This window comes from Siphateles boraxobius, unplaced genomic scaffold (assembly GCF_051911475.1).
Source record: "Siphateles boraxobius isolate OS27281-9 unplaced genomic scaffold, OSU_SipBor_1 33, whole genome shotgun sequence".
In the NCBI taxonomy this organism is placed as follows: domain Eukaryota; kingdom Metazoa; phylum Chordata; class Actinopteri; order Cypriniformes; family Leuciscidae; genus Siphateles; species Siphateles boraxobius.
Genome location: NW_027508953.1, coordinates 10,695,558 through 10,708,457, shown reverse-complemented (window position 1 = coordinate 10,708,457; position 12,900 = coordinate 10,695,558). Strand labels below are relative to the sequence as shown.

The following is a 12,900-nucleotide window of genomic DNA, read 5'->3' as shown; positions in this document are numbered from 1 at the left end:
TGATTTTAAACTATGTTGAAAAGAATAAATCTGTTTATTTCATTTTAACTATCAATTTTTTTTATTTCATTATTTCTTATTTAGCAAATATGTAAAAAGGTTTATATTTAATTGCAGCAATAATGCTTATTATTAATAATAAATAGTGTAGTATAATATATATCAGACACCCTGCTCTCCAAGATATTGTTATTAACATGGCTATCAAAAACTGCATATTATACTACTTTAAAGCCGCCTTCTGCAGTCTACAGCTAATCAATACTGTCAATCATAATTCATCAGGAAGTGTGTTAATCAATAATTCCAGCAACATGTCAGAGGAACTGTGCCATTTACATGTTCCAATCCCCACATGCATACACACTCAGTTACAGTTCACTTCTAAAAAATGAATATCAATTAGAGGGAAAACCGATCTAAATGGAATGACAGGCCAAACTAGAATCTGCAGTAGTTACAAAAGCAAACTAAGAAAACTAAAAACAAGAGCACTGGATTTGTTGAATGACTTGATCATAAAAAGCAACCTAAAAGGTTAGAATTGTGTGCTTTTTATAAGGCCATTTTGAGTTCACCAAAGCACTTAGGTCAGTTTAATCATCAGAGCCCGCACGCTTAATAAACGTCTTATGTTGATGCAAGATGCATGCAGTGATGTTATAATACATAAGACTTTGGGAAGTCAGCCAAGAGGTCAGAGGTTCAGCTAAATGCAACCGTTTAAAGCTCCTTATGCAAATGATAAATTCCTTCTTTACACAGTCATTTGTTTGGCCAAGGCAACAGTAGTGTGATGCAGGTCAACCCCACCAATGTGAAAATTTGGTAGACATGCAGCAAAGCCAATTGACCTCATCTTCACGTGGCGTATAAAAGCAACAGTGTAAAAGAAAAGAAAAAAATGTAAGAACCAAAATACTGCTAATTTATAAAACGTGCAAGTTAGTTGGTCCGAGATTAGCCATAGATAAATACATTGAAATGATATTTATAGAAATGCCAATAAGAAAAATAATACTTGAACTGAATAAAAGAACTTGAATTAGGTTGTGCTTTAGTAAATGTTCTCTCATTTACGTAGCCTACATTTTAAAATATAAAGTTCTTAAATTCCCAGACAACTCGGGCTGTCTCAAGTGTTATGCAAAAACATATTTTACATAGCCTAAGGTAATTCATATGCAAACCCTGTTTTTGAGTGATTTTTTAGAGACCCAATTCATAAAATAATATTATAGCCTATATTGGAATTTTGTTTAAAATCTTTGAAAGTTCATGTTATACTCCACAGGTCACAAACGATCCATAAAGTCTCTGTTAAATGCATTTACATGTATTCTATAACAACAAAAACAACTACTACAACTCAAACATGTACTCACCGTTAGCACACAAAGGAATGCTGTGCAGAAGCAGGACGCTGGACAGCAGCATCGACTCCCAAACATAGAGCGTAAAAAACAACGTGCGCCTGGAATTCATCATGACACAAACGGTCTTCAAAAACACTTAAACTGAACCAGCTGGATCGTATTTAAGATATAGTCATAAGGGAGATATTTGAGCAATGGAATCCAGGACATTAATCTCCTCAGACCGAAAGGAAGCGAAGCGCACTACTTCATGCCAACTTCGGATGTTGTCTTCAATTGTTATTACTCTTTGGTTGAGATTCAGGCCACCTTGGCTTATGCGTGGCTAGGGACCCGACATCTCTTATCCAATTCCAACAAGACGCTAAGACATTTAAATGTGTCTCATTGGTAATGAGAGCCAGTATAGGCATCCACAAAGGAAGCGGAGAGTTTCGGTAATATTTGCACTCTACAACTAACGGTAATTCCAGCGGACGCCACGCGCACACACTTAACCGCAGCGAGTTTTATCAGTCGAACTCTTGATGTGTGAAGTCATCTGCGCATGCGCCTCATTACCAACACAGTGCCCTGAATACTGAACTAAGGAGCTGATTGAGACACACCCAATTGTGTCATGTCTGATAGAATTACTGCAAAAGTCAATCAACTCAGGAGTAAATATCGTTCATTTACTGTCCTCAAATGCAAAGAGATTCAATTTTAAAATATAAATATGATCATATACAGAAACCGTTTAATTTTAAATGATTTCAGTTAAGCTGCTTGGATTGAGATACAAAAAAATTACGTAAGCGGGTCCCACGAACAAAGCATCTGAAATTGGGTCACCCACAGACGCCAGTCCACACATAAGCAGTTGGTTTATTTGTGCTGAAAGGAGGGACACTTAACAGTTACCTTGTGTCTACATTATTACAAAATTTTGCATCTGTAGAAAGTATTCTTGGTCGAATATGAAATGGATCAAAATCACTTTCTTGCCAGTGTAATTTCAGTGTTATTTATATAGAAATAAATATTAGCATTATTTTTTAAATATTCATGTGATTTATTTTATTTCAGTTTTAGTACTTCAGCTTTTCAATATCAAAAACAATTTGTAATAAAAAAAAAAATATTTACTCACCCTTATGTTGTTCCAAGCATGTAATTCTTTCTTCAGTGAAGCAAAAAAAAAAAAAATACATGAATGGAAATAAAGCTGCTATTTTCCATAATGAGTAATTTTTTTTCCTCTGAAATTCTCCCCTTGCATCTCATTTATGAGCTCCACAGCTCCCATCCTCTTCACTCTCATGTGTATGGAAAAGAGCTTTTAGAGATTTATCCAAAAACCTTGTGCACTAGAGTGATCTGTGAGTTTCTTTTAAAATTTTAAAGCAGTTAAAAATACATCTAAAACAGATCAGGAATGGTGCAGCTCAGTTTTCTTCATAGTAACTAACAGTTCATTGCCGCAAAATTTGCGATATACTTTTATCACAAATATCAAATTAAATGTATTAAATGCAGCAGAGAATAAGCCGCCAAATTTAAAATATAAAAGTATCAGAAAAACTTCTGAAGTAACTCTTCAATAGATAAACTCACAAAAAAATGATAACTTCATATAAAAGATTTATTCAGCCACAAGTGTTTTAGTGCTAGGTGGCAATACAAAAACAGATCTACAAACATTAAGTACAGACAGATATGACAATGAAAAGCCTCAAATCATGGGTCATATCAAATCATATCCTTAAATGCCAGAATCAATGCTTAAAAATATTCAATATACACAGAATAAGTGCTATTGTAGAGGTGAATGTTGGTAACTTGTACATGATGTGACCATGTCCTTCATGTGATCTTGTGAGTTTGGGTTTCAAGGCGGTGAAGATCTAACTCTCCGTTAGTGGACATTACATGGGTGCGGCCCCATCAGTCTGAGAGGACGGTGGAGTTTGGTCTAGGTTGGAAAGAAAATGAAACTTTTCGAACACAACGTGCCAGTGCTGATTAGAATTTGAGTTGTGGCATGCGTTACTCACACATGCCATTGGGAGCTCCAGGCTGACGAGCACCCGTCATCTGTCCAACACCAGCACTGCCCACCGGACGTCCTGAGAGAGATGCAAAAAAACACAATATTATTAAGGTTGACATGAAACGGACTTTGCGATTGTCTTTTTTGATGTATGTCAGAGTGAAACAGCTTTTGCACTTGATTGGATCCAGTGGTTTCAAAAGTAACAAGTCAGTCAACATATTCACTGGCCACAATTTTGTTGTTGGGAAATAACGTTTTATATGATTAAAGTTGCTCAAATTTACTTGAAATAGATGTACAACCCTTTTAAATGTAACTGATCTCTGTACACACCCAAATCAAGATTACATAAAATGTATAACACTACAGGTCATTGTCAAATATTTAGCTCTGATGAGGTTGTGTAAAGCTCATTTTTATGAAAACATGCAGTCTATCAAGACATAAAAGAGTAGCGTCTTATTGCATATGATGAAAGTGGTGCAGGAGTGAATAAGATTAATTGAAAAAATAAAAACTAAACTAAAAAAGCCTAGACACAGAAACACGGTTTAAATATTTATTAACAGCTGTAAATAGAGTAATGCAGAGTAGAAAAAGAATCTCTGCACTAGAAGAACACTGCCACACTATCTTGGAGTGAACCAGCACAGTCTTCGCCAGTTTTAGTCGATATGCAATGCAGCCGATATGACTAACGGATACGTCATTGTACTTTATAGTCAGGTCTTAAAAATTAGTTGTACCTACCACAAGAGACATTGCGTGACATAAGGGCATAGAGGGCATGAGAACTGAACTTGAGTGTTTTGCCACCTAATTGGGCTTGCCTTGAAGGTTAAATACACATGATCTAGACACCTATAAATAAACAAGTGACCATGTATTTGCAAGTAAACAGTCATTTATGCCTTAAGTTAACATTAACAGTTGAGAGAAAACACACTAATATATTGGATATTTATGTAGTATTTCTAGAGCTTGAAGTTTTTCAGGTAGGTTTTTCATTTAATTTGTGTCTTTGTTCTACTGTAGTTTTTTTTCTTTGCTCTTTCTTTATCAAAGTTTACTTGTCTTCAGGAAGCTTCAGAGTTTTTAGGCTAGTATTAGTTTTTTTAAATGATATTGAAAATGGTGAAAAGAATTATGAAATTTCAATGATCAAATTTGTTTTATATCATTACCTTAAAGCAAAAGTAACTATATTGTGATGTATATAGTTATCGTGAAATAAAATGACTCACATTGTGATATAAGATTTGGGTCATATCGGCCACCCCTAGTAGCTACTTTGTGGAACAACTGATTCAATGCGCATGAGCATACAAATTACGAGCGTTTACAAAAAAACCGGGTGACGCGTGTACTATTCCGATGACGAAATTCGTCAACCGCACTGTATGCAGACCCTCGCATACGCGTAAAAACTGAAGTACACTTTGGGCCTAAGGGTGTACCTTGGTGAAGAGGGTTGTATGCAGTACTGCTGTTCTGTGTGGCTCCCGCTTGCTGCTGAGGTTCCACGCTCTGTCGAGCCTTCAGCTCGGCATATTTTACCTGCTCCAGGTGGAAGTTCTGCCTCTCTGACAACAACTGTTGTCTCTGCTGCTCCAGCTACAACATACAGATATCGCATTAAGTTTAAACATCCTGAAATCTCTACATTAAAAATGCTGTTGGCAGTCAACAAGATCTTTGGAAGGTTTGGAACAACATGAGGGAGATTTTCTCTTTTGGGTGAACTATTGAAAATTAATGAAAATTATGAATGCATTATTTAGCACAAATAATTTCCAAAAATAAATGAATGGCAATTAAGGGACAGGTCGTAAAACAGTGCATTAAGAGAGACACTAGTGTCCTCTCAAACGTTTCTTGAAGACTTAAAGAGATGACAGATCTTGCTTGAATGAGGCACACTGACTCACAGCCTCTTTTTCTCGATCCATAATGGTCTCAAGCTCTTCAAAGTGTCTCAGTTTTATCTCCAACTTCTTCATCTGAGTCTCAACCAGCAGAGCCACCAGAGATTTGATCTTCCTCTCTTCTACAGCAGCCAAGTGCTAGAGGGACAGAAGAGGTAGAAAAAGAGTTCAGATGGATCACTTTTTTTGGTCTCTGTTAATGACAGATGTGGTTCTTTAGGGGTCACATGAAATGAGATTTGACATTCACCTTTGCTTTGGTAGCTGCAGAGGCCAGTGCTGAAGCAGCAGCTGTTGCGATGTTGACCTCCACCAGCTCAAGCTCCACCCTCCTCTTCCTCTCCTCCCCATCCCCTTGGGTGAGGCACATGTCAAAACTCTCCTCTGGAAAGACATACAAAGAATATGAAATATAAAGAAATCCAGGAATCATAGACAATCACACTACCTACAGTAAGGACTACTTGCATGACTACTTGATTTTTTTTAACTAGTTATCTAGAAAGTAATAAACTTTGTAAGAAGAAACGAGAAAAGATAAGGCATGCATATACACTACTGTTCAAATGTTTGGGGTTAATTAGATTTGTTTATTTTTTAGCATATTAATGTTTATTTAGCAAGTAAATAGCAAATTAAACATCAAATGCATTTTTAACTCAAGATATCCTAAAAAACATTTATCACTGTTTTCACAAATATATTAAATATTAAAACATTGTTATCGGCATTAATAATAATAATGAGAAATGTTTCTTGAGCACCAAATCAGCATATTAGAATGATTTCTGAATTATCATGTGACATGTGAAAACTAGAGTAATGGCTGCAAAAAATTCAGCTTTGCCATCACAGGAATAAATTACATTTTAAGATACAATTTAAAAAAGTTTTAAATTGTAATAATATTTCACAAAACTTTCAAAAACATAAAAAAAATCTAATTGACCCTAGAAAGCACTTTTAACATGCTTTGTGAACATTAAGAGCTACAGGTTTTCTTCGTTTTTACTTTGTTTGTAATTCCAAATATAGTTGGCATCTAGATTGTTATACAAATCTAGGGGGGAATGTTAGGGAGAAATGTTAGATAGCATCACACAAATACAGAAAATTTGCATACTATGCATACTGAATTCCGTTTAGCATCAGTTATGCCCTGACCTGCTGTGCTCTCCTCTCCTCTCTCTCCTTCACTCTCTTCCTTCTCCTCGTTCTTCACACGCGCTCCCTCTCCCAAGATGCTGTCACCCTCAAGCTACAACAGAAAATACATGCTCAGTGACAATCACATTTTCCTTAAGATTTGTAAAGCAAGACTATAAAACAGCAGAATGGATGATTATTTGTATCTGAAGCTTTTCATACCTTTTCATGCTGATCATATTCAGTGTTCATTGTTTCTATACCACTCCCATCTAAACAAAAGAAAAAGATAACCATATTTTAATAATATTCCTAATGTTAATCATAAACTTTATTATATAATATTTGTGTATAGAGGTCATATAAGGTGATTGTTAAAATTACATTAAACATTATGAAAATTCTTCTTTCATTTACTGCCCTCCCCTGGATGTTTTAAGTACGACTATTCCAAGGACTCTAAAATGGCTCTTGTTTTAACATACAGAATCTTATGGAGCTATAGGATATATTCTAATATATTTCAAATAGCAATTTAGCCAAATTGTCAGTACCCATTACTCCAGTCTTCAGTGTCACATGATCCTTCAGAAATCATTCTAATATGCTTAATTGGTGCTCAAGAAACATTACTTATTTTTATCAATGTTGAACACTGCTTATTATTTTTGTGGAAAATCCAATTTCAGGATTTTTGGATGAATAGGAAGTTCAAAAGAAGAGTGTTTACTTTAAACATCTTTTGTAACATTATAAAATGCCTTTACTATCACTTTAATGAATTCTTGATAAATGAAAATATGAATTTCTTTAAAAATCTTATAGATTTAAACTTCTGGAAGTTAATGTACATCTCAGGTAATTTGATACTTACAGCTGGTTTTAACATGCATTTCAAATGTGAATTCGGGGGAAGAGTTTTGATGTCGTGACTACATACATCACTTTAAAAAAACAATACACACATAAACAAGTGAGATAAGTACCAGTCTTTTCTGAATTGTAATCAAGTCCTGCAATCCCGCCTGTTTGGAGCATAAAGGCCGGATCTAAATTATGCCCAACTCTCTGTGCTTTGTGAAAGCTGGCAGTGAATAACTCTGGCGGGGCCTCTTCTTTTGCTCTCGAGAACTCCTCTGAAAGACAGTTAAAAATGTACATACGTATTTTATCTCACCACACATCCTTTAATCAGTACACACACTAACATACAAACTCTTACCTAAAGCTGCCTTGGCAGCTGCGGAGGCCACTCGAGGGTCCACCACAGATGCAAGGAAAGCAACAGTGCTCATTACAGGGTTCCCTGACTGGCTGAAGGGAACAGGCTGATAGGCCAGAGGACCCATTGAGGCTTCAGAGTTCTCTAGGTACGGGTCCTCTATGGGCAACCGCAAGAAGTGAAGAATACAGTCATCCTGTGTGCGGCTGCCCACGTGCTCCGACACCTTATTCCAGTCATCTTTATACATCTCCAAAGCCTGAGAAGAGAGATATAGCATACAAAAATAATGACAACCTTTATCAGGCCCTGGGCCTCTGAATGGACAGAGAGTAGAGACTCCCATTAAGTTTTAAACAGAGGCAGCATCTGAAATTGCATTCTCTTTGAGTAGGTACTTACTTTGAATAATTACTTACTTTGCGAGCACTAAAAAAGTAAGTTCTATATAGTATGAATATACTACATTGGCCATGTTGTCCTTATCATGTGACAGTACCAGCATCAGTTGCGTCTCCATTACAGATTTTAAAAACGTTTGCGATATTTTCTAAATGTCGATAAAAAACTATTGCGAAATGACGGCGTTTCCATTAACCAACGTTATGTGACAATTTTTTTTTTCCTTTTGCGATAAGTCATTCCAAAAATCATTGCAACGGATGTTGGTAGGTTTACGTATACACAGACACCGCACTAGCATTATTTTTAATCGAAGGAGACGTAGGCGAGATATCAAGGCATTAATGGCAAGGAAAGCCCCTTATATTTGGGAGCGGCACATAATGAGGTGTTTCTCCCTCCTATCTGCTTCAAGGTCTTGATAAATTGTGGCATTTCTTTGTTGTTTCGAATCCAGTATTTCCGTAATACTTTTGTCTTTTAAAGGTTTAATGAAGAACTCGGTCTCATCTTCTTTCCAAACATACCACGTCATCTTTAAAGAATGATCGACTTTTACGTACACCCAGTGACCTGTAAATACAAAAAAACTGTTTCCATTGCAGTTTTGCAACATATTCCTTTTTTGAATTGCCTGAAAAACCACCTCATGCGAGCGTAAAAACTTTTTTGAGATATATGGGAGTTTTTGCGAAATTTACAAGTTTCCATTGGGCGCATTTTCAATTTGAGCAATTTGAAGGGTGATGGAAATGCAGCTAATGTCATTCACAAATCCTCTCCCGTAGCCTCATGGGATAGCAAAGTGTCCATTGTATGACCCCTTTAGAATCTCCCCGGTAGTAGTAGGTCATGCGAATACTTTTTGCCTACTCTTTTATGAGAACTGTAAATTCGGACATACTTTTGTCACATACTGTTTTTTGCATACGATGTAGTAGGGAAGTATGTGATTTCGGACACAACTTGGGTGTTGCATTTTAAACCCGACATATAACTTGTACATATGTAAAGAACCCATATTAATTTATTTACATATTTTGTTTTGAACCAAGTTTATTTTACTAAGCAATAATATAATAATAATTATATATTATGACATATTATGACAAGAATTACTATTAAAAATGTACAGAACCATATAGATTACATTATAATTTTACGTGATTACTTGATTTACTTGACTAAATTTTAATGTGGAAGGGATAATAGATAATGTAGCTGGATTATAGATTCTTAAAATATTTTTTTTTTATTAAGGTTGTGTTAGTGTAAATATTGGCAACCCACTGCAGTACTGCATTTGAAAACTCCTGAATACAAATCTTTAAGCGTTCAAAAAATCTTTTTGATTGTTTGAATGGCTTACCTCCAAAAGCAAGAGTGTTTCCTGTTCGGTCCATTCTCTTCCTGCATTTGCTCCTTTACTCTAAAAGTTGAAAGAAAGAAAAAAAACTAAGACAGAAAGCCAGCACGCAATATTGAGTTGCTGAAGCTCAATGCAATCAATAGATTCCAGAAAGTTCTGGTAAAGCACTGCAAAACTGAAACAATGAATGTTGCAAACGCATTGTTTGCGTTTTTACCTTCGGATGTTTCTTGGTATAAATGTCAATCCGTAGACCAAAATTCTGCAGGTCAGATGGTTTTTCTCTCAATTTCTCTGGGAAATGCAACATATGCTGAGAGGCTGAAACCTTTCAACAGACAACAAATAAACAATATATAAAATGTATCAAACATTTTGTAGAATGACCATTAAACTGTACAATTATCCTAGGCAACTGAAATCCATATTTTGTATTAGATACAGTAAGTAGGTAAGTAATAAATGGGAATTGTACAGTCAAAACATTCTAGCCCAAAGGAGGTGGTCTGAATTTGATTGCAATGGAACTGTGGCACATGTTCTGTTTTCTATCATGCGCCGTGCACGTTTGTGATGACATAAGATTAAGGTAAATGCACCAGGCTTCGATAGAATCAAGTCAGTGTGAAACCAGACCAACGCTGCGGGCACCAGGTACAATCACACTCGGACTTGAACTGCAACAAACGTGCCCAGTGTGGAAACCCCCTTCAAGCACAAATTTCATGTTTGTCAATACCTGTAAGGGTCTGTGTTGTAGAGGGACAAGTCCGGACGGTGAGTCTGTAAGAACGTTAAAGTGTGGCGTTGGGGGTGGGCCCATGGGGAGGGGTCGACTTTCTGCATCTACCTGATAATTTATCAGCCCCCACTGCTCCAAAAACGAATGAACCCTAAAATGCACATCAGCAAGTTTATAAATTAATTGCAAATTATTTATGCACAGGTGTCAAAGATATAAGTGAATACACACCTTATAAGTGCACACACATCTCCTGTGAGGTTTCGTCTGCAGGAGGCCGAGGTCAGATACTCCTGAGGGTTCAGCCGGTATGTGTCAATCATGAAGTTGCGGTATGCAAGATATCTACAAACAAAATATGAACATGTTTATTTTGAGTTCAGTATGGTGAATCTGATGCAGATAGTATGCGCATATATGCATATTTACACCGACTTACATTTCTGGTGTTTTGGACTTATTTTTCACATTGAAGAACTCGGGCAGAGCTCGTCTCTCTATATGATGAATACTAACACACATACACAAAACAAAATCGTCTATTACTCTATGTAAAAAAGTATACGAATGGTAAATGCCCGAGTATGCGCAGAGCACTAGGCCTCAGCTCTGATATACATATAAAACCCTCACCAGTTGTAGTCGAACCATGAGGTATAGGTGGGCACGATGATGTGATGCGTTTGCTCTGTGGCACTCTCCTCCCCCTCCATCCCACGGCCGAACTCCCTCTGCTCTTCCTCATCCTACACACACACAATAGGTCAGAACTCACATATTTAAAGAATGTAGTTGATCTAGTTTGACTGTAACTGGGTTCTGGGTGTAGATTTTGTGTTAGAGTGGACAGAAACCATGACAAACGGACTTACTCTGACACCAGAGAGCAGGTCCTCTTCTTGGTCATCTGAGAGCAACACATAGATATTCTAAGTTACTACTGAAATCACATGAATACAAACGGATTCACTGAACAGTGAATTCCACAAACGAACTTACCTAAATCAGTCATAATGCCTCCTTTAACTGGAGTGTTTTCACTGTCTTTTTTCAGGTTCACTGTAGCCAATGAGAAATAAATGTGTTACACTCCTGACATGAACATGAGCACTAAGCACAGAGTAGAAAAAAAGAAATTTACCATTTTTAGGCAGAACGACCTCCTCCATGTTGGGGACTGGCGTGGGGTCCTCCATGTCTTTAGTGAGATCCTCCTCTGGCTCCGCCTCTTCTGGTTGGCCACGCCTCTTATACACCCCTGAGCTATTGGGTTACACCAACATATATAAGCTACTAAGAATCAAATGTAATCCTGAATCAAAGTATAGGGGATATGATTCACTCTTTCAAAGGAAAAAGCTACAGTGATTTAGCCACTAATGCTCCCTGACTTCCCGCATAGGTGACCGAAAAATGTGACACAGCAGTGACTACAAAGTAAGAGATGTTCTTTAACCTTTTCTTTCCTCCCTTCTTCTTAGACTCAGAGGATGGTGGAGAGGGAGAGCGCCGCCGCTTCTTCACAGGTTTCTGTTCCTTGTGAAAGAAAAAAGAAATAGAGTCTAAAGGACAAAAAACTACAAACCAACTGCAACTACAAACTCACTAAAATACATTTAGCAAAACAACTAACGGAGTTAAAAAATAAATTGCATTAATTAGATAAATTAACATACCTCTGTGCTTTGGTAGATACGCCTGCGTAAACTCATACTAATCCCATTCTCGTCAATCTCATAGTCTTCCTCGTTCATCCACTCATTATACGTGTCAGTGTCAAGAATCCATCTGGCATTAACCTGAGGAAAAGGTGTTCAAGTAAATATTCACACTTTACTACCATTTAAAATAGAAGCCCATCTTAATTTTATCTCATATTTTAATTAGAGATCCACAAATGTATCGGCTACTGATATTCATCAGAATTTTTATTTATTTATCAATTTAAAACCTTTGGCATGTCTGCTATTATAGCATAAAAAAGGCTAAATATAAACCCATAGTTTATTAATCAACTGCATGAAGGCACCGAGTTGTAGTGTCTTTCTATTTATAAAAAAAATTGTAAGATTCTAAAATAATAAGTCAAATATAAGTAAATTATGTTAATAAGAAATATTTGATAGTAAAATAAAGAAAATGCAAATAAGACAACATGACAAAATTCAGAGGTTATTTTTGCTATGTGCCTCTCTTATATTGTTGGCCTGTTGAATATTAAATGAATTCAATCCATGTTCAATGAAAATTATTTGATGATGCAGCAATAAACTAGCTAGTATACGTTAAAGGTGCTGTATGTGTTTTGTTTTTGTCTGGACTAAAGCATAAAAATAACACATATTTGAAGATATTTAGGAAACATTATGTTCACATACTTGTTTCTTAAAAAAACAATGCTACAGCCAATTATTCTACTTTAAAATCTACATTCCGTGTCAGAATGCCTGTTTTTTTGGTCTGTGTGATCTCACCCACCACCAATTTACCCAATAGTATTTCGATACCCTGGGTTGCCAGTCAGAGGAAAACTCCGTACAGCAGACATGGAAGAGACAAACTGAGTCAGAGATCGCTAAAAAGCCTTGGCATCCATCTAAAAAGCTCTATGACCAGACAGAGGCATATTAAACATGGATATATCAACTCAACAAGGCTCGTCACCTTCCATTGTCAATTGGGC

General features: G+C 36.4%; 2 protein-coding genes across 7 annotated transcripts in view; both read right to left on the bottom strand.

Moving 5' to 3' along the window:
• The window catches only part of cspg5b (chondroitin sulfate proteoglycan 5b), a 42,319-nt gene extending 40,364 nt beyond the window's left edge, over positions 1–1,955 (bottom strand). Inside the window, exon 1 of one of the 5 annotated variants that reach the window (XM_077195515.1) lies at positions 1,386–1,955. In XM_077195515.1, the coding sequence (XP_077051630.1) occupies positions 1,386–1,488 (103 nt within the window). In that variant the 5' untranslated portion in view covers positions 1,489–1,955. The remainder of the gene's footprint in view (positions 1–1,385) is intronic. The other 4 variants (XM_077195513.1, XM_077195514.1, XM_077195512.1 and 1 more) reach the window with 4 other exon arrangements.
• A 1,027-nt stretch (positions 1,956–2,982) lies between these two features.
• Positions 2,983–12,900, bottom strand: part of smarcc1b (SWI/SNF related BAF chromatin remodeling complex subunit C1b) — a 20,047-nt gene continuing 10,129 nt past the window's right edge. The window contains exons 9-28 of one of the 2 annotated variants that reach the window (XM_077195508.1): positions 11,894–12,016; positions 11,674–11,753; positions 11,359–11,480; positions 11,217–11,276; positions 11,090–11,124; positions 10,851–10,963; positions 10,657–10,728; positions 10,449–10,562; positions 10,215–10,368; positions 9,693–9,803; positions 9,476–9,535; positions 7,705–7,963; positions 7,469–7,618; positions 6,705–6,754; positions 6,501–6,594; positions 5,587–5,720; positions 5,340–5,474; positions 4,869–5,025; positions 3,413–3,484; positions 2,983–3,330 (exon numbers count right to left, since the gene is read on the bottom strand). In XM_077195508.1, the coding sequence (XP_077051623.1) occupies positions 3,284–3,330; positions 3,413–3,484; positions 4,869–5,025; positions 5,340–5,474; positions 5,587–5,720; positions 6,501–6,594; positions 6,705–6,754; positions 7,469–7,618; positions 7,705–7,963; positions 9,476–9,535; positions 9,693–9,803; positions 10,215–10,368; positions 10,449–10,562; positions 10,657–10,728; positions 10,851–10,963; positions 11,090–11,124; positions 11,217–11,276; positions 11,359–11,480; positions 11,674–11,753; positions 11,894–12,016 (2,142 nt within the window). In that variant the 3' untranslated portion in view covers positions 2,983–3,283. The remainder of the gene's footprint in view (positions 3,331–3,412; positions 3,485–4,868; positions 5,026–5,339; positions 5,475–5,586; positions 5,721–6,500; positions 6,595–6,704; positions 6,755–7,468; positions 7,619–7,704; positions 7,964–9,475; positions 9,536–9,692; positions 9,804–10,214; positions 10,369–10,448; positions 10,563–10,656; positions 10,729–10,850; positions 10,964–11,089; positions 11,125–11,216; positions 11,277–11,358; positions 11,481–11,673; positions 11,754–11,893; positions 12,017–12,900) is intronic. The other variant, XM_077195509.1, reaches the window with a different exon arrangement.